General features: G+C 46.6%; 1 protein-coding gene across 2 annotated transcripts; it reads left to right on the top strand.

The window, feature by feature from the left end:
- Positions 1–312: 312 nt before the first annotated feature.
- On the top strand, positions 313–5,004 carry HLX (H2.0 like homeobox). Of its 2 annotated transcripts, XM_005306930.5 has the most exons (4): positions 315–1,326; positions 1,898–2,077; positions 2,583–2,767; positions 4,105–5,004. In XM_005306930.5, the coding sequence occupies exons 1-4, from the start codon at positions 774–776 to the stop codon at positions 4,450–4,452; spliced, it is 1,266 nt and encodes a 421-aa protein (XP_005306987.2). In that variant the 5' UTR covers positions 315–773; the 3' UTR covers positions 4,453–5,004. The 2 variants fall into 2 exon arrangements, with proteins under 2 accessions (XP_005306988.2, XP_005306987.2); XM_005306931.5 differs by lacking the exon at positions 1,898–2,077 and having other exon boundaries at positions 313–1,326.
- Positions 5,005–19,059: the final 14,055 nt, after the last annotated feature.

Below are 19,059 nucleotides of genomic sequence, written 5' to 3'. Positions count from 1 at the left end.
CTTAGCCCATTTTAAGGAGGGGGAGGGGGAAACAGCCCTGTTTATAGCAGAATTTTCAACTCAGCTTCGGGAGGAGACAGCTCTGCACTGTAGCTGCATCTTCTCCCCCATTCAGGACCCCGCAGGGGTGGAAGGGGCATACATAAGAGTTGTATATGGATTAATATTTATCCGCCCACCGCTGCCAAGACAGGGAAGATCGGGCAGTCTATACCGCGGCGTGGCCAGTGCCCCGTTCAGGGCGGGGGGGTCGGGGAAGGGGAGCTAGGTAGACAGAGCGGAAAGTTCAGTTCAGCCCTGGCCCGGCGCCTGGCTGAGGGGCCGGGCGAGCTACAAGTGCAGCGATCGCTCCCCCGGGGCTCGCAGCCAGCGCTGCGCTGCGCGGCGTGGCTAGCCGCCGCCTGCCCCCACCCCTCGGCCCTGAGTGGCTGCCGGCTGCCCAATGAGCGGCCGGAGGCGGCCGAGCTGCTGACAGCGGCGCCCCTGCCCATTCCGCGGGAGGAGGCGGGCTGGATTCGGGGAGCAGGGGGTTTGTTTGGGGTGGGTTTTTCCCCCTCCGAGTGGCCGGGCGCGCTGCAGGGAGAGGAGCGGCCCCACTCTCCCGATCGCTACGGATGCACCGAAGGCGGGCGGCACCGTTGCGCTGAGCTCCCGGGCTGCACGGGAGGAGACCCGCCGCTCCCCAGTGCGGGGGCAGCCGCCCGCACGCTCCCTCCGGCCGGGGGAAAGAGCCGACGGCGGAGCCTTGTCCGGCCCAGCGCCCCGGCCCCAGGATGTACACGGCCGGCCTGGCCCCTTTCTACGCCTCGAACTTCAGCCTGTGGTCCGCGGCGTATTGCTCCGCGTCCGGGCCGGGCGCGGGCGGCTGCTTCCCGCTGGATCACGCCGTGGTGAAGAAGCCTTCCTTCTGCATCGCAGACATCCTGCACGCCGGGGCGGGGGAGGTGGCGGCGGCCGAGAGCCTGCCCGGAGCGTCTGCCGCCGGCCTGGCCGCTCACTTGGGAGCGGTCCATCCCCACGCTCCGTTCCACCCCGCCGGCTCCCCGCTCAGACCCACCCCGGTGGTGGCCCCGGACACCCCCGCCGGCTTCCCAGCTAGGCTCTCCCCGCTCTCTGCCGCGTACCCTCACCACCACCACCACCAGCACCGATCGCCGGGAGCCGCCAGCAGCGGCGGCGGCACCCCCACCCCGGGCCGGCTGCATGGGAACCCAACGCACAACGGCCCGGCGCCGGCTCCTTCCAGCAAAGATCTGAAATTTGGGATTGATCGCATTTTGTCCGCGGAGTTTGACCCCAAAGTCAAGGAAAGCAACACGCTAAGAGGTAGAGATCTGAGCTTTTCTCGCTGTCCGTTTGTAGCCAGCCTTAACCTTTACAAAAAAATCACTACTATCAATGTAGTGTTATTTGTTTGCAGTTTCCTTTAACACTAATCTACAGTCCCGTGTCCTGTAAAAGCCTGTCATTGAGATTACACTGCTTTAGAAACAATCGCTCTCAGCTCCCTAAAGATTGTACGCAGAGGGTAGATCACATTTTGGAAGGCTTTTCCTGCAGTCCGGGTCCTCATGCAGTGTGTAAACACGCTGACAACGAGTAAATCTATTAAAGGAACTCCGGTGCTAGAGGAAAATACTGCACCTCCAGAGGGAAACCATTGTATAAAGTTCCCTGGCTTGTACGTTCCTACCATGTCACTTCGAAAGTGTGATTTCCCCACTGCCCACGCTCTTCATTGTATCTGACTGTAGAAAAGTAACTGCACCCCCGCCCCCCCCCCGTCCAAACTCCCACACATACACTTTAGATGAATCAGATCAATTCATTAGAAGCTTCAAGGTGTGTGGATTTATATTGCAATATAACAGAGCTCTCCTTGTTCCTGTGCTCACAGATCTGACCTCCTTATTAACTACAAGCCGCCAAACTGGGGTTCATCTCCCCACCTTGCAGCCTTCAGCCGGCCAGTTCTTCGCGTCTCTAGATCCCATTAACGAGGCCTCTACTATTCTGGGTCCCTTAAACACAAACTCAAGGAATTCAGTTCAGCACCAGTTTCAAGACACTTTTCCAGGTACAAACCCTCCCTCTTAAATCCATCCCTGGCACAAGTCAGTTATCAACAGGGCCTGGACAATCTAGACAGCTGATTGTGGCCCTCTGTGGATCTATATCGAGCCATAGGAGCTCTACCCAAAAGAGATTTGGCGGATGCTTGAAACCTGAAGTTTCTTTTTTTTAGTGAGGATCACACTTGACATCTCATCTACAACGAATATCTTGGAGGTGGGCTGCATGTGGGGAGGACAATGCGTCCAACAAACTGATCACAAATTATACTGCTAGTTAGTGAAAATAACAGCTGGGGGGAAAGAAACATGCCTGACTTTTAAAAAAGATGTAATAAATTAACGAGAAAATGTGAAGTTGTTATATTTAGGTGGCATTTAGTTGGTCTCCATAGGGCCTTCCCGGCAGGCATCAGTCCATCTATTATTTGAAACTCATTTAAAACTTCTCTTCATACAAAAATACAAATAACACGGTTTGTCTCTCTCTCCCTCTTTTCAAATCAACAGGTCCTTATGCAGTTTTAACTAAAGACACATTGCCTCAAACGTACAAAAGAAAACGTTCCTGGTCCAGAGCTGTGTTTTCCAATCTACAGAGGAAAGGTTTAGAGAAAAGATTTGAAATTCAGAAATATGTCACGAAACCGGACAGAAAACAACTTGCAGCGATGCTGGGACTGACTGATGCCCAAGTAAGAGCCTGTTTGAGTTTTTTGTTTTCCTCTCCTCCCATCTCTTAAATCCGATCGGGCAAATGTAGATTAATTTGTGTCCCCCGCTTCCCCTTTCCCTGCGTTATGGGTCATTTTAAAACCTGGGCAGATAGCATATGGAATGCTGGTGAATTTGTTCAGCTATTCAACCTATTTTTACAGTGAATCTGCAAATTCATGTGTTTGTATTCAAGTATGCATCTTCTAGCAGAGAAAAATCCCTATAGCCCAGAGATTTATGTCAACATGCCCTGTGCGTTTGTTTTGGCAAATGCAGAAAAGTAGGAGCAAGAAAGCAAATAGGCCGTGGGAGATGGTAATTACGAACTTTATCGAAGTGCAATTCACCGTAGGAGGCAGTTTTTTCTCGAAGGAGATAAACGAGAGAGCACAAGATTTTTTTTTTTTAATTCTCTCTTTCTGGATTATGAAATCCTTAGTTCTGAGGAAGTGAAAACTCCTTTTCAAACGGAATCATTAAACGCCACTAAGTAATGATTCCACTACTGATGGCCCACAGTACATAGAATTGTATAACGTTGCGGTCTGTTGAGCAAGATTTGGTTTCCTGGACGAAAAAGAAGAAGAAGAAAAAAACCGCTTGTATTCAAACACCACAAACAAACAACAACAACAAAAAATCGTACAAAGCTAAAATATTTTTCGGTCGGAGGAGAATGAGGGCATTTTGGCTGCCTCATTTTATCCCAGCTCTGCATAGTTACTCTGAGCATTTTCTAAATGCTGTTATGGAGGTAGCAGGGCTCACACAAGAGTCTTTCCCAATTTATAAATCCAAATAGAAAATAGTTTCTTTCTCTGGACATCTGGCTGTCTAGATTTCCTTTCCCAACACGTTTTTTAATATGAGGCTAGATCTGTGAATTCACACCACCTCCCGGGGGACGGTATAGATGGTATATTATATCATATATACACGCTACAGGCATGCTACAGATAGAGTAGAAAAAGTGTCGATGTAGGTATAGTATTATATTTAAAGATAAACTAATCTTTGGGGGAGGGCCGTTAGAATAACGCGCAGTAAAATGAGATACATCTCTCCATGCCACTGCTGGTCAGTGCAACAACTGGAGCGCTCAGAACAAATTGGTGGGGAAATGCAGAAGTATAAAAAAAGAAACAGTTAATGCCACTTCTTGTAAATGACCCCAGCAAACTCTTGCTTGAGTGCGCCCGGGGAGCGCTGGGAGAATGTCCCCGCAGGACAGCGGAGCCGGGCGGTGGGGGCAGCGGAGGTTGGGGTGTCTCAGCCCGCCCACTGATCTCGGGTGGGTCTCTGTTGTGTCTCTTAGGTGAAGGTCTGGTTCCAGAACAGGCGCATGAAATGGAGACACTCCAAGGAAGCCCAGGCCCAGAAGGAGAAGGAGAAAGAACCTGCCAAGAAGCCCGGCTCGCTGCCCGCGGCCGAGGGGGAGCGTGAGCAGAGCCCCAGCCGCTCGGAAGGGGAAAGCGAGAGCAGCGACTCGGAGTCTCTGGATATGACCCCCAGTGACACGGAACGGACTGAGGGCGCCGATCCGGCCCTGCACCAAACCAGTGTCATCAAGTCCTCAGGCAGCCCGGACCTGCCTGCAGCACCGCCCCCGCCAGCCGGCTCCGAGAGCCCCGAGCCGCCGCCTGCGCAGCTGGGCGGCCTATAGAGAGGGAGCAGGAGGAGCACCCGGCTTTGCGGAGCCCAGAGACTCGCTGTACAGGACCATTGCTAATTTATATTATTGACTCCCAGCTGCCGGAGAAGCCCCAGGCCGGGCAGCCCCCAGGCCCTCCCCTGCAGAAAATCCCCGAGATCAACGGGGTACGGAGGGAGAGGAGCTGCCCGGCTGTGTGGTGGGACGATCCTGAAGCGCCTACCCCTTGTTGTACATACTAGGGCGAGCTAGACAACCCACGGCAGAGCAGCCCTCGCTTAGAAAGCTGTAGCGACTTTCCGTGTGGTTCGGCTCGCGGCCCTGACCAGCTCTGCGGGAGGAGCTTTTCCTGTCTAAGCCAAGCGAGGGACTCGGAGACTGCTCTGTACTCCCCTCCCCCCACTGCCACCTTTCAACCTCGCCATCAAACAATTTACAATGTGAATATGTTACCAACGCACTCCTCATCCATTGCCATGTGTTGCTTTGTATAATCCGGCCAAGAAATACTGCACTGAGAACAAAAAAAAATACTGTAAATAAAATGTTTGCTATGGTTTGTAACCCTGTCTAGTTTGTTACAGGACAAGGTCTGGCTGGGTTGGTTCAACTTGCAAGAGGGAGAGTTTGAATGACGATATGGGCCATTCATCATTCCATAATACTAAAGACACTAAACATGTTCACAATTTAAGTAGATGAATCCGATTAAAAGATTCGGATTAATTTTCCAGCTATGTAGATGAGAATCTTACTAATTAGGATCGTCGATTTTTTTAAATGATTTTTTTTAAATGTAAGGTCTGATTGAACCATAAGCCCTGCCTAGATGAAGCTATATTACATGGCATATATTAGGTGTTTGTGCATAGTTTAATCAGAGTTTGGACCAGCAAACAAATTGCATTTCCTTCTAATCATGTATGTGAGGATATATGGAAACACTATTGCTACAAAACGCCCAGGAAGGGGCTGTAGATTGCTTGGGTTTTGTTTTGTTTCTAAACTGTACATGTATGCATTTTATTGATACTTTGTATCCAATTCACAGACGGGTCTGAATAGCCAACCGAGGCTACTCTGACGCTTTTCAGAGCCTGGATGAACTCCTCGCCGTCCCGGTTGAAGTCCATGGGAGTTTTGTTTAAGGGATGGCTCTTTTACGGATATGAAGGGCCAGAAGGGTGTGTGACATAAAGAGTATTTTACGCTGATCTCATTAAAGTTAGCGGCCAACACTCCACTGGAAACTGGATCGTGCCCCCCTTAATGCGGCAAAAGGCTCTTTCCTCTCTGGGTTTCTTATCAGCACGAGTCTCTGGCCTGTGCACTCGGACGACTCTGGGTGTGGATGGGGTGAGGGGATGTCTGGAATGGGTGCGTGCTACAATCTCGCCCTTAGTCTGAGGGGAAAGCACTGTGAGTGGTGTCGGGCTGGGGGGCTGTCATGGGCCTCTCCTTTCTATTACATGAGGTGCATGGATCGCGCTACTCTGTCCATTTCCAGGCAGGGTCCAGACTGAGATCAGCTGGCTCCAGTCAGCCCTCTCGGTTAATCTACCGCATCATCTCTCTCTTTAAAAAGGGGAATGCGGGCCAAAAATCTCCCCTTTCCCAAAGCTCATCACTGCGAGGGAACACTGAGGCTGGCTGTTCATTGAGGTACCCTGAACCCCCCCCCTTACCCAAATAGCGAATCAAGCAGAAATCAGGACTAATCTTAGCAATGACCTCTACTGTCAGACTGCCCGGGTGCAGCAGATACTGGAGGATAGGGCCTAGTTCTGATCTCACCCACAGGAAGTAGGCTACTGAAGTCATTGGCCTTCCAGCCAGTGCGAGAGGCGGAATCCAACCGCAAGGCGCCAGGCTCTGCAAATGTGACACCTATTTAAGACGAAGAGCTGAAAAGCTGGTGATCTGGAGATGGCTCTGAGATGGAGCTAAGGGGGTCAACACTTTGTCCCTTCTCAAGGCGAAAATCTTAAGCAAACAGAGCGAGATTTTCGGTGTCTTGGCCCAGCAGAGCAAAACGAACTGAAGAGATATAACAGATCGGAAAGGGCCAATAATTTCACACAAAAATAGCAAGACATAAATCCATGCAGATAATAAAGTGATAGCAGCTTTCTCATCCCTTCTAGGCATAGCGACTGTTACAGGCCAGGTGGTATTCACAGAGTGGCGGGGTGGAAAATGAATTCTAGCAAACGAGAAACTTACTCCTTAGCGGCTAAGAAGGGAACGAGAATCTCCATCTCCGAAACAGTCCCAAATCTCAGATTTTCAAACCCGTTTCCTTTATTCCTCCTGACGCTTCGCCACTCTCTTCAAAGGATTTTTATTCAGGGTCCAGTAGAAATCGAATGCTTACTGACTGTTTGCATGCTCACCACACAGCAAGGAAATATAGCTGGGAAATGCTAGGGCCCGAACTTACTCCCCATTAAAGTCAATGGGAGTCTTGCCCTTTCCTCCAGTAACTAGGCCCCATCTGTTCTACCCTTACTCAAATAATTAGGTAGGTAGGTGGAAAAAAGCTTTTAAAGCAACATGGATACTTCAAAAAAAAAAAAAAAAAAAAAAAGGAGTACTTGTGGCACCTTAGAGACTAACAAATACTTCTGTAACTTTGCTATATACGGAACCTAACGAACTATTTTATTTTCATGCGAGTCCAAGTGAGCTCAGGTCATTTTTTCTTTTTTGGTTCAAACCGTTTTTTGTACCGTTTGCAATTTCATATTTGTCAGGCCTACAGAAAATCTGTAGTGAATAAATGTTTTTTGGTGAGGTCTTCCCAGCCTTAATTTTTACTGCATACAATATATTTAGGAGAAAAATGGTGTGTGTATCTGTTTGAAACACTCACCTATATAAATACATTTATTTGTGAGAAAAATTATGCTTCAAATATCGGGAAATAACGTGGGTTATTTATATAGCGCCTGCAGCATATGTTAGTTTGAGTTTATTTTAAAGTAACGAGTTTATAGCTAGAAATGATACAGAGCTAGCCAGCAAAATGTTAGACGATCTCTGTTTTTATCCTCAGCAAACCTACATAATGTAGCTCACAATTAACCACTTCTTTGTTTTCGTTTATTCTATAAAAAACAATCAAGCTTGAACAGGTTTGTTAAAACATCAAAGTGGATTTTATCAAATATTTGGATGATCATTACCAAATAAATTAGAGAGGAGAAATGAAAGGCTAAGTGATTTTTGAAAGTGTGTATATAAATATTATCCTCTCCTTTTGTTTTAAAGTTGTCCGATTCTTTTATAAATGTGACTTTACATATTACACCTTAAAGGTGGGTGACTTTTGAAACACTAGATTACAGAAGTCAGAATCCGTTTATAAGAAGTGGTAGCGAGCAGGAGCTCGCTTTGTAAATGGATAGGTTGAGAGAGAAAAAGAAAATTTTCACAAAGCCGTAGCTTACCGTGTGGCCACAACGTTTTAAAAATAGTGTCTTAAAAGAGGAACAAACAGGCTGACCGAGAAAGATGAACAGATCGAGAAGGAACACTCCTGAGTAAAACTCCTGATGCTCTATAAGAAAGGCACCATGAAAACATTAGAAATTAATTCCCACCGACCGTTTAACATTGGTACACTTCTTGTACACCTTGGAGATAAAGTTTCAGGGGTCAGTTGTATGCCTACTGCTGGGGAAATATTTTGCAAGGGGAAGAAGTCAGGTTGCAGCCTTAGCTCCCCTCGCTAGGCTTGGTTTGTGCATTTCGTTTATTTATTCAGTTATTTGTTTTGTTTTAAAATCGCGGAATAGAAGAATAATCTTCCTCATCAGAAAAAAATAACAACAACAAAATCTGCCCATAATGGGTTCTCACTTAAATGCTATCTGACGGGGGCTGGGGGCGGACCCGATTTCCTTAAAATGTAAAAAGATAGAGAGCTTTATGGAAATATAGTTCACTGTTTTTATCTCTTCTCCAGTCTTGTAGATAAACATAAAATATTGTTATATTAGTCAGGATCTTGTTGTGATTCTGCCCAGACCTGCCAGTATATACTATTGAACCTAATAAGAAGTAAATGCGTATATAAAATATTTTAAGGATGATTTGTCTGACAGTAAAGAATTTTGATTGTTTTATTTTTAATTAAAAATGAAAAAATCAAGCTCTCCCAGTTGCCAATTCCTCGGGTATCTTTAACACCAGGGACCATAGTTCCTCAGATAGTTTCTGCTACATGATCTAGTTTTCCACCCCTGAAGGATTTAGCGCATGTGGTATTGAAATCTTTTGCTGTCAGTTCCAAGCACGTTGAATACAGTGTACCAGCACGACAAGATTTCATGCAAGCAGATCTTTTGTATAGCATATCTGAATTTCTTTGAAGCAAATAGTCGTTCTGCTAGTTCCCAGTTTAGAGAGAGAAACGGTAATGTATATTTCCCTTTAGAAATGGCTGCCCTCTCCAAAACTGCGCTTGGGTCTACTCAATGGCACAACTGCGCGTTTAAACGCCATCAGCACTTCTGTACCTCTAGGCTCCTTTTATCATTAGGAATGGATCGCACAGTATCTTGCAATTTTCCATTGATTGTGTACAGTTGGGTGTCTGAGACGCTCTGTCACAGAGGTAGATGAAACATTTCATGAGAAACAGCCACGGGAACGTTATCAATTACACCGAGAGAGAAATGATATTTCCCTTCCTCCTCTCTAGTTTTCATGGTGGGTGGGTGGGTAACATTAATAATAAACGGTGGGGCCTTTTCGTACTAGTTCATCTGATCATGGCAACTTTCCTAATCACCTATAATAAAACCCACTTTGGGTCTCTCTCTCTCTCTCTCTCTCTCTCTCTCTACCCAAGCACCTAGCAGGGCTACTTTTCACGAGTAGTTTACAAATAAGCATATGTTTCTGACCGTCTAATATTTAACCACATTGCATGCAGATTTTCCATAGAATTCTAGTCCCCCTGGACAATTACTTACAAGTAATCTCCCAATAGCTAAACAAATGCTGAAATACAAACCAGACTCTGACATAATCCACATTTTCAAAACAGGCACATTTTATACAAGAAATATATTGAAATCGTGTCGATTAGAAGATATTCATGTTATGAAACAGACGTTACTGCAAGAGAAATTGCCACAGAATCTACGTACAGTATATTAGCATGACACACACAAGCTCTTGATCTAATTCTGTTTCTTCCCTCTGCGTTTATCAAAAAGCTGTCCATGTTAAACAATAGGAAAAACGCGAAAGTGCATAGAAACCTGAACAAACGTGGAGTTCACATCCCTAGTTAGTTCAGTGGAATAAGCCTATGTTTCTGAACAAACACGTATTTTGAGATCAGGCTTAAGTTTACAGAATTGTTTTCAAACTTGACTTGGTTCGGAATCCCTATTTCACACGCCCGCCCACACAATCTTCCTTATAGTTTATGCTTCGGGACTGGCTGGCGTCCATAAGACAAATTGCAATCTCCGAAATGTCAACTTTTGCCACAATCTCTGCTTAAAAAATAATCCAAAAACAAAAAACACACCCCCTCCTTATTGCTGTGGAGCGCTCATCAGAAATAATGGCTGTTTACACAAAACCTTTATTCACTTTCTTAAATAAACACCACTGAACTCAAATAAAGCAAACCCTCAGCTATAATTCAGGCACAACGTTTGCTATGTGTATTCTCGACTGTGGACCTGGACAGACTCCTAAAAAAGAAATCTGAAGTCTCCTTTCATACTTCACCTCCAATAGCAAAATGTCCTTGTTCACCCCGGCAAGTCTAGCCTTACTTTGACTTATTTTTTTGTTGTTGGAAGAATGAAATATTTTCTTCCATCTCCCGTCCTCGGGGATCACATTTTGATGCTTTTTTACCAGGTTGCAACAGCAGCTCTCTCGATTGTGAAACCTGCTAAATATTTACCTCTAAAAATAAGGCGTCAAAAGCCGCGGGGGCTGGGAGAAGAAGAAAGGGGAAGATTCATAGGAATAAAAGCCCTCAAAGAGCGTTTGAAATACATTCTTGTTGAACACGAGGTTGGGGAGACATTCTGTAGCAACCTTTGGAAGAGATGAATGCCCCATGGTTGTGTGAAGGTAAATTCAACAGGCAATAGGAATTTAGATCAATGTAATCACAAACACACTGTTTTGTTAAAGGAGAGTGATTATCAGTCCATGCTTCACTCACTAATTGCTTTAAATAGCCGAAGGGGTTTGTTATGATCTCATTTGGCCGGTAAATGAATCTGCTGGTGTAATTAAAGTGAAAACCAATTAGATAGCCCAAGTACCGTGGAGAGTTGGAGAACTTCCCAGCTGATATCGCTAAATAGCAGCTCCTCCTGCTCTTTGGGGTTGCGAGAGAAGGGGGTACCTGAGAGCACATACACTCCAACTCGCCTCGAGCATCTCCCGGGAAGGTCTTCCAAACAAAGCGTCACTGGAAGCCATCCTGGATTGACAGGACATCTCCCCCGTTTGAGTGATGGGTCCCTCCCTTCCCCCGCCTGGCTATCAACAAACATGGAAAGTGCCCTTCTCTCTAAACAATCCCGAGCACTGTGGTGAAGTGGGACACACACAATAGGAAGTTTCCTTGCCCCTAAAGCCTGGGACTCCCAGCCTAATGAGCTCCATTAAGCGTATTATGGATGTAAAAGTTTGCTGTGAGGTCCTGGCTGGAGGGAAAGGGTTCCTGTTGCAGATCCAAGCGCTCTGATCTGCACCACCTGGCTGAAACCAGAGAGCCGCCGCTGCCTTAATGGGTTTAGCCTGGGCTAATTGGTGTTTTAGGAGAGTTGCCAAATCATACTGCAGAATCTGTGGGGGGAGACTTTTCCCGCTGGTGCCATTCGTTGATGGGACTTGCACCCCGAAGCACTGAGCGATTCCACGGGTATACACATACAGGGGCGTGCAGTGAGTGGCCTTAAAGACCGCTTGATAGCTTGGAGGCCAATGGCTGCTGGTGCCAAGACCCTCAAGCTGGCCTTTGTCAATGGGAGCGTGCTCTAATTAGGTGCCCTCTGCCTCCCTATGCGTGTGATTGCCACTTTCCCATCCTTGCCCATTTCTCCACAGCTGGCCCAGGCTTTGGGTCACGCCTGACCTGGTCTCCGCACGCTGCCAGCTCACTTTTTATTGAAACGAACACAATGGATTGTAATGTAAAGCCTCCAGTTCGTGCAAAGCCCCCGTCTAGCCAAATCAACGGATGGAGCAGGTGATACGGATCTCTTTAAAGAGCGGGTTTTAAATGCTTAGAGACGGTGTTAATGTGTGCACTGGGTGGGCCGCGTGTGGAGCTGCCCGTTTGACTTCCTTGGGGAATTCGCCTTGGGAAAAAACAAAACCTGGTGGCCCATGGGGAGGAAAAGGTTTCAGAGCTCGATCTGATTACAGGACTATCCCCCGAGGGCCATGAAACCGGGGTTGGAAAATCTCAATATAACAACCCCCGCGTGTCGCCTGAGCATTTTGAAACCGCCATGAAATATATGGACGGAAATGGGAAGTGTGTGGCGTGGTAGTTTTAAAGGATAAAGAGTTATTGCCGGTCGATTTAAATCGTTTTCATCTGGGTAACTTTGCAAGAATCTCACTAGCTAGGGAAGTTTCTGCAGCGCTCCATTCTCGATTGCAGGAACATTCTCTATCTAACGAATGCCATTTTTTTCTGAGACACGATGAAGGATCCGTTTCTATTGCAGAGCATAGAAAATTCATTTGTATTTGAAACCGGATCTGCCAGTTTTCCATTGGAAACTCGTCATAATATTTGTATCGACATGATTTATTTTCTCTAAACACGGCGATCGTTTGCCCACCTACAATTACATTACACCAAGGTACAGCGCTTCCCGGTGCTTTTTCAACCGCCAGACTAACAATGTTGGGTGTAAAGTTGCGCAGAGCGCTTAGTTCACGCAGCGTTTGGGGCGAGAGACGATGCGCTCTTTTTATAAAACGCTAGAAAGCGATTAGACCCTTCGCTGCCCTAGAATTGAGCTGGAGTCTGGGAAGCTGGAGGAACGCCTGGCGGAGGCCCGTAGGCACAGATGCTGCGGGCCGCAATGGCTGCCAAGAAAGGCCTTTCAGTCGAGGACAGAGCAGCCAGGGGGGTTGGTGTGGGCGTGGATGGGGTTTGCGGGTGGGGCTGTTTCACACTCTCTCTAGGAGATCTACACTGAATGACTAGCCGGTGCCCTTTGCTCAGTCCCTTCCTTGATTGGATCCGTCTTTTTCCATGCCCATGGGGAAAAGCCCATGCCAGCCTCACCGCTGAAGTTACATCAGTCCAGGGAGTCCTTTCAGTGGCACTCTCCCTCCTTCTCTTCTTTGATTTCTTTTGTTTTCCTTCCCACTCTGCTCTTAGAAATTACCCAAGTCCTGGCAGTCTGGTTCTCCTTCCTTCCCCTAAACGGGGTGTGGTGGTGGGAGCGAGGTGAGCGAGAATAGTGCCCGGACTTAACCCCTGGCCTATACAAACCTTCTGGGTCGCACTCAGAAGCCGTAACCGAGTTTTTCGGGGGTGGGGCTGAGGGATAATGAAACCGAATTCCTGAAATCAGATGCCAGTTTTGCCATGTTCGAGCCTCAGCTCCTTGTTTGCCTCTCAAAACGGGGCTTCCAGGCACCAAATCCCGCCAGTGCATGTTTCTTTCCAGGCCATCCATCGGACCCCGCCTTCGATCAACCCTCTGGTCACAATTGTATAGACCGGTTTGTGTCGGAAACCGAAAGGGGAATTTCCTGCCTTGTTAAAGATGGCACCAGTTCCAAAGTGCACTGGCTTCGTTTCGCTCGGGGGAAAACTCCTAGCGCCTTGTCTAACCGCTCAGCCTCCTGCGGCTCCCGGGCAGCCTGCTGCATTGGTATTTACACTCCGGAGTCTCCATCTCAGGAGGTGATGGAGAACTTCCCGCTGCGTGTGTGTAGTCGACAAAAAACTCTACAAATCACGGCAGTACCATGTCCCGGGTAATGTGTCACCAGCCATGTAAGGCAACTATTCAGAGGTCAAAGAAAGTGGGCAAATCACTCAGAGCAGGGGGTTTCTTCTTGTGATGGCATTAATTGTCCTTTGTACCGGATCTTCTTTTGCTTATTGGCTGCCGTGAAAACTTTGGCAATCTGAGATGCTGTTTCGAGAGAAGCAACTGCTCTCTCCCCGCATCTATACACAATCACAACTATGTACAGGGGACAATAAAACCCCTAAGCCAGTGTATTTATGGTGATGAGAACTCCGTGCTTTTTTTCCTTTCAGCATTAATACCATACTTGACCCTCCACCCAAGCTATCAGGCTTCAAGCGTATCAGAAATCAGTTTATCCTGTAATAATAATGTATAATATAAACCCTCCAGGTGGGCCCACCCCAGTAACATGTTATATTACGTCTTGCCCTGGGAAATGGGCTAAATCCCGTATTTATCAAAGAAACTGAAGAGGAAAGTTGCATTTTCTTTTCTTTTGATTGAGTTCTTCCCCCTTTAACTCTTCAGAGGCTGGCTTTGGAAAAAAGAAACAGAAGAGCCACCTCCCCAGAAGCCCCTACTAAGGAGGAGGCGTCGCTGGAGGCGCTCTCAATTCACTTTTATTAAAGCAGACCGTCAGCGGTGGGAAATCAAAAGGGACTTCACCGACGTGGAGTCATTTCAGCAGTTGCAACCTGGCCTGGAATCACAAAGACAGAGATTAGACCTGCAAAATACACTTGGGATCCGATCGGTCTTGGGGAAAGAAAAGAAAAGGCCGCACATGTTATAATGTGCTGGATCTCACGTAAAATGTGCATGTGGCCTTGGGATCTACTCGAATAACAACACTCCCACTTGTATGCAGGATTTGTCCAATTTCAAATTGCCCGCCTTTGGCCCCCCGAATTTACTCCAGACCACTTCATAGCCCCCGTTACTTTCGCATTTCTCTCGCTCTGGATGCACCTCTTGCTTTCTGTCTCCTCTGAGCCCCGTTTTGTACATAATTCTGAATTCGCCGGGGCCGCTAGCGTTTAACCCGGTGTGGGAACTATTTACACTCCTTGGGCAGATCTGCTGCTGCCAGTTGCCAAGCTCTATTGACTTCAGTGCGGCTGTGACAACTGACGGCAGCGGAGGAGCTGGGTTTGGGGGCAGAGCTGGGAAGGATACAAAACGCGAAGGGCCCAGTCCTGAGTTCCACGCTCAGGCAAAGATCCCACAAAGCTCTGGCTGAGGCAGGACTTTTGCGTCCCTGTCCCTCTGTATGGCATGTATGTGTGTAGAGAGCTGATCTCCTGCAAACCACAACGTTGGGGGTCAACCCCAAACCCTTTACTCCGGAGAAATCCCCGTTCCAATCAGGATTGCCCTCCCCCCCCACCTCTCTCCCTCTGTACAGTAGACGTGTTTACTTGTGTGCACGTCCGTTCCCATAAATCCCGCCATCTATAATCATTACCAACATGGAAACTTTTGCCCCCGGCAGCCCCCAGCGCGCGCGCTCCCTCTCTGCCTCTAGTTAGCGGTGATGATTTTAAAAGCATGCGATGATCTAAGCCCTAATACTAATATTATGCATCATTTGGACAGGATAACGATGCCACCTTGTCAAGCGTTGCCTCTTTACACAACCCATTTGCTGCATCTCAGAGTCATAACGGACTTGATAAATGACAAGGCGAACATCTTTCGGCTGCCCGGCTCCTTCTCCTGTAACCCGGCCCCTCCCAGCCCCAGCTCTCTGCGGAGAACCCGGGCAGGCGGAGCTGGGGCCGCTCTGAGTACCGCAGCGCAGGGCCAGTGAAAATTTATAGTCTGTATATATTTGCTGGCTCCAGATATCGGCACTGTAATGGATGGGTATATTTTATGACTCCGAGCCTAAGATCTAGGGAATCAGGAGTCCCTTCCATGTATGGTGCACTCCTGTCTCTCCCTTAATCCGCCCGGCAGGCAATAAACTGCCCTGCTAAATGTGCTGCTTGATAACAGGCAACTTTTATTGATTACAAGAAAATGTTTGAAACTAAATAAAGGGCTTTTATGAGGATCCCTGCGAAGAGGCGTCTCCCCCCTCCTCCTCCGCAGCCATTAAGGCGATATCTACGTTTTACTGCGTATAAACCGCGCACTTGTTTGGCTGTCAAGATTTCTAGTGAGTGAGAAGCAGGTTTAAAATCAATCAAGAAACACCGTGTTTGCAAGAGAGGCCGCGTTAGTCTCCGGATTGTTTTGCAAGGGGTTTGGGGCTCAAATGCACAAAAAAGTGCAGGCAGCCACTTGTCTCTCCCCCTTCCTTAGGCTCAGGCCACTTTCAACGCTGCGGAATCGTTTCAAAGCCCGCAGGCGCAAAACACGGGTGCGGGGTGCAATACAGCAGCTCTGAAGAGACGACGGCTGGACAGTTAGTTGACACAGGTTTGAAGGGAGAAAAGTTGGAAAGTTATTTTACATCTCTCCCCTCCCCATTTGTCTCCCCCCCCCGATTTTTGATAGGCCTTGCTGGAGAATCGGTACCGAGATCTTCTGAAATGCAGAATTATACCGCACCTTATTTATTATGTTTTTAAATCTTAAAAGATCGTTAACGGTTACAGTTTAAATAAAAAAACAACAACAACCCCGTTTTGTTTGGGTCGCCCTTTAGCTGAAATGTCGTGTGGACAGGAAGGAAATGTGGAGTATACGCCGAAATAACAGATCCGCCTCAAATATCTTGTTGACAAAGCAGATTTAATGTACTGAATTGTATGAGGGAATGAACTCTTCCGTACGAAATCTACATCTCTCCGGGCATTATAGATCAGTGTGTAAGGTGGGGATCATTTTAGTTTCTCCAGAAGATTCGTGGCCAGTAGAAATGCTACAACGATTGGTCAGAGACCTCTGACCCGTAGACTTCTTTTCTTCATCCATGGTTCAGCCAGGAAATATACACACATAGACACGACAGTTTTGTGTCTAGGTCTCTAAACAGACACGCATGCTCCCATAAACTCACCACGCTTCTAATGACTGGCATCCGGAAACGTTGGTGACTCGAGCTGGGCAACATATTTTTGAATGTTGATGACACATCACATTTTGCTACAAAACGGGCAAACATTTTTGACAACATTTGAAGGAGCAGCCCCCTCACTGTTCGGACTTCTCGCGATGTTTTTTCAAATGTCATAACTTTGACGAAAGGTTGAAGGGGAAAAAAAGAGATGAAATTCCCATTGTATTCCCCTCTCCCTTTTAAAACCAGCTCGATTGCAGTATCCGTTGCAGTATTAAGACCTAGGGAACGCCATGGGGAGGGGACTTGCACAACTTATCAAACGTTCTAAACCTCACCTTCCACACAGGGGAAAAACACCCTTTTTTATTCCCTTTAGGCAGAATTAAGTGGGACTGAATCTCCTTGACTGACAAATAGAGGAATAACTCCCACAGATACCAAAGAATAGGACAGGATCGAACACCTATTTTGGATTGTTTTTTTTATAATGAGTTTTTCACCTCGCACATACTTAAACCTTCTCTGGGTCTTTCTTAGGTGATCAGGGTAGCGAGTCATATACACATTATTTTCTCCTACAAAAATATTGCCAGCCTTCCAAGCAGGGCTCAAACTTTTTGCCACGCTCTTGAAAAGGAACTGTAAAATCGCTTGGTGTCTGCAAGTTGCACCACATTTGACTGGAAAGCTATAAAACTGTCTTATCCCCTGATGTTTCTTGATTAACTTATGAGCATAAAGGAAACGCTTGAGCGGTGTTCCCTCTGTGGTTTGCTTTTTCTTGGCAAAGGAAAGCCAAGGGAAGATGCTAATATTGTCATCTTATTTTACAACTTATACCGTCTGCCTAAACAATGTATATATACAAATCAAGACGCAATGGGGTTCAGTCTCTTAAATACAGCCCATATATTTCAGAAGACTGGGAGATCATACTTGCATTTATAGCCTGCGTGGCGAATTATTTAGCTTGCTCTTTGCTGCTGTTAAAATGTTGGCTTCCATTTAAATAAACAAAGTGATCCGGAGTCATTCATCAGTTCAACAGAGGTCCAGTTAATAGCATGTCCCATCAGCAATTGTGTGTCAAAATTCGTACACCAGCTTCCTCGTGCTTCCTTTCAACGGCCTTTCCTTTCTGCTCACTTTTTACAGTCTTCCATCCATCTGTAATAACCTGCACATGGTCCCATGGCCGCGCCTAAAAAACCTGACTTGTCTCTCAATTCACCATGTGCTTACACTTAATTTTTATCTTTCATATTTTTGGGGGGTGGGGGAGGTTGGAAACACATGGCAAGAGCTTTTGTTTTTTTATTAATTAGGCACGTTTTAGCTATAACATGGGAAGATCTTTGAGGAATATTCTTCTCATTAACGGATGAGAACCAAAACGAAAAGTAAATGCACAAATAGTGACAGAATTGGAAAACATTTGGGAGGTTGTCATATTCAGGCCAGGTCATAAATTAATAGATGATTTATTCTTCAATCAGGAAAAAAGCCATTAAGGTTTGCTCGGCCCTGGTCTGTGGGAAAATAATTTCTTTGATTGAGTTTCCCCTAAAGACCCCCAGAAGTTTTCTCTTTTCTGTCATGAACAGTCTGCTCTTTCCTGTCTTCCGGAAGGAGGGAAGCATAAGACCTCCGGAGAAATGCAGCTTTCCATCTTAGCTAGCATCTTGAATTTCACTTTGCATCTTTCTTCCTACCTGCTGATTTCATTTCTCTTTTGCATTGGAAAGCTTTTAAAAAATCCATCAGAGAAACCTCTAGGATCATTGGAGTGGGATAGCGTCTTTTATCAGCCTCTGCACTGGTGGCCAATATTACATTTTAAAAGGAAAAAGGTTTTAAAGTTTTATAATGAGCAATAATAATAATTAATAAAAACATGATGTGGAAAGCAATTCAGTCTGAGGAATGAATAAAAGAGCAGGGCTGGTGACTTTTCCATTGCTTGTATTTCTTACTAGAGGCAGTGATTACCAATCATTGGCATGCTTATTTATTTAGTGTATAGATATATATTTCTTAATTTATGGGAGCCTCTTGTATAAAGCCAGATCCCCAGCTGGTGTATTGTAGATCTAGCTTCAGTGAAACTGCTTCCATTTATACCAGCTGAGCGCCTGCTTCGTAGTTTCTGGTTGCCAAACAACAATAAAAGAAGAACATGCATAACTTGTTGGCCCATGGGAGTGTTGCATGTATTATTTAAGTACATGCCACCCTGGTAATCACCCCCTCATGAAAAATATGGGTGTTACGCTCTACCCCGATGGCTGAGAGGTTCAGGCTGAGATGGAGCGAGTTCTATAGAGAAGGGCTTTTCACCCTGAATAATGTACAGCTCTGGCTCCCCAGACATTCAAATCTAGGGACTCCTCCCGCACTTACTAATTTAAAGCTCTGTCCTGGAGGGTGCTGGGCATGTCCTGTGAGGTGCTGCGCGGCCTCAATTCCCATTAATCTGGAGGGATGAACCACTATTCTGGGCCCTGGTGCACCGACTACTTCTCTTCCAATATTTTAACCTGCAGTGCCTCTTGGGTTGCTCCACACCCTAGCCGCACTAGTCCACTGGGCTGTGCTTAAGCTAAAGCATGGTGGAGCTCC

This window comes from Chrysemys picta, chromosome 3 (assembly GCF_011386835.1).
Source record: "Chrysemys picta bellii isolate R12L10 chromosome 3, ASM1138683v2, whole genome shotgun sequence".
Lineage (NCBI taxonomy): Eukaryota > Metazoa > Chordata > Testudines > Emydidae > Chrysemys > Chrysemys picta.
The sequence above is the reverse complement of the archived record's forward strand: the minus strand, read 5'-3'. Positions and strand labels throughout refer to the sequence as shown.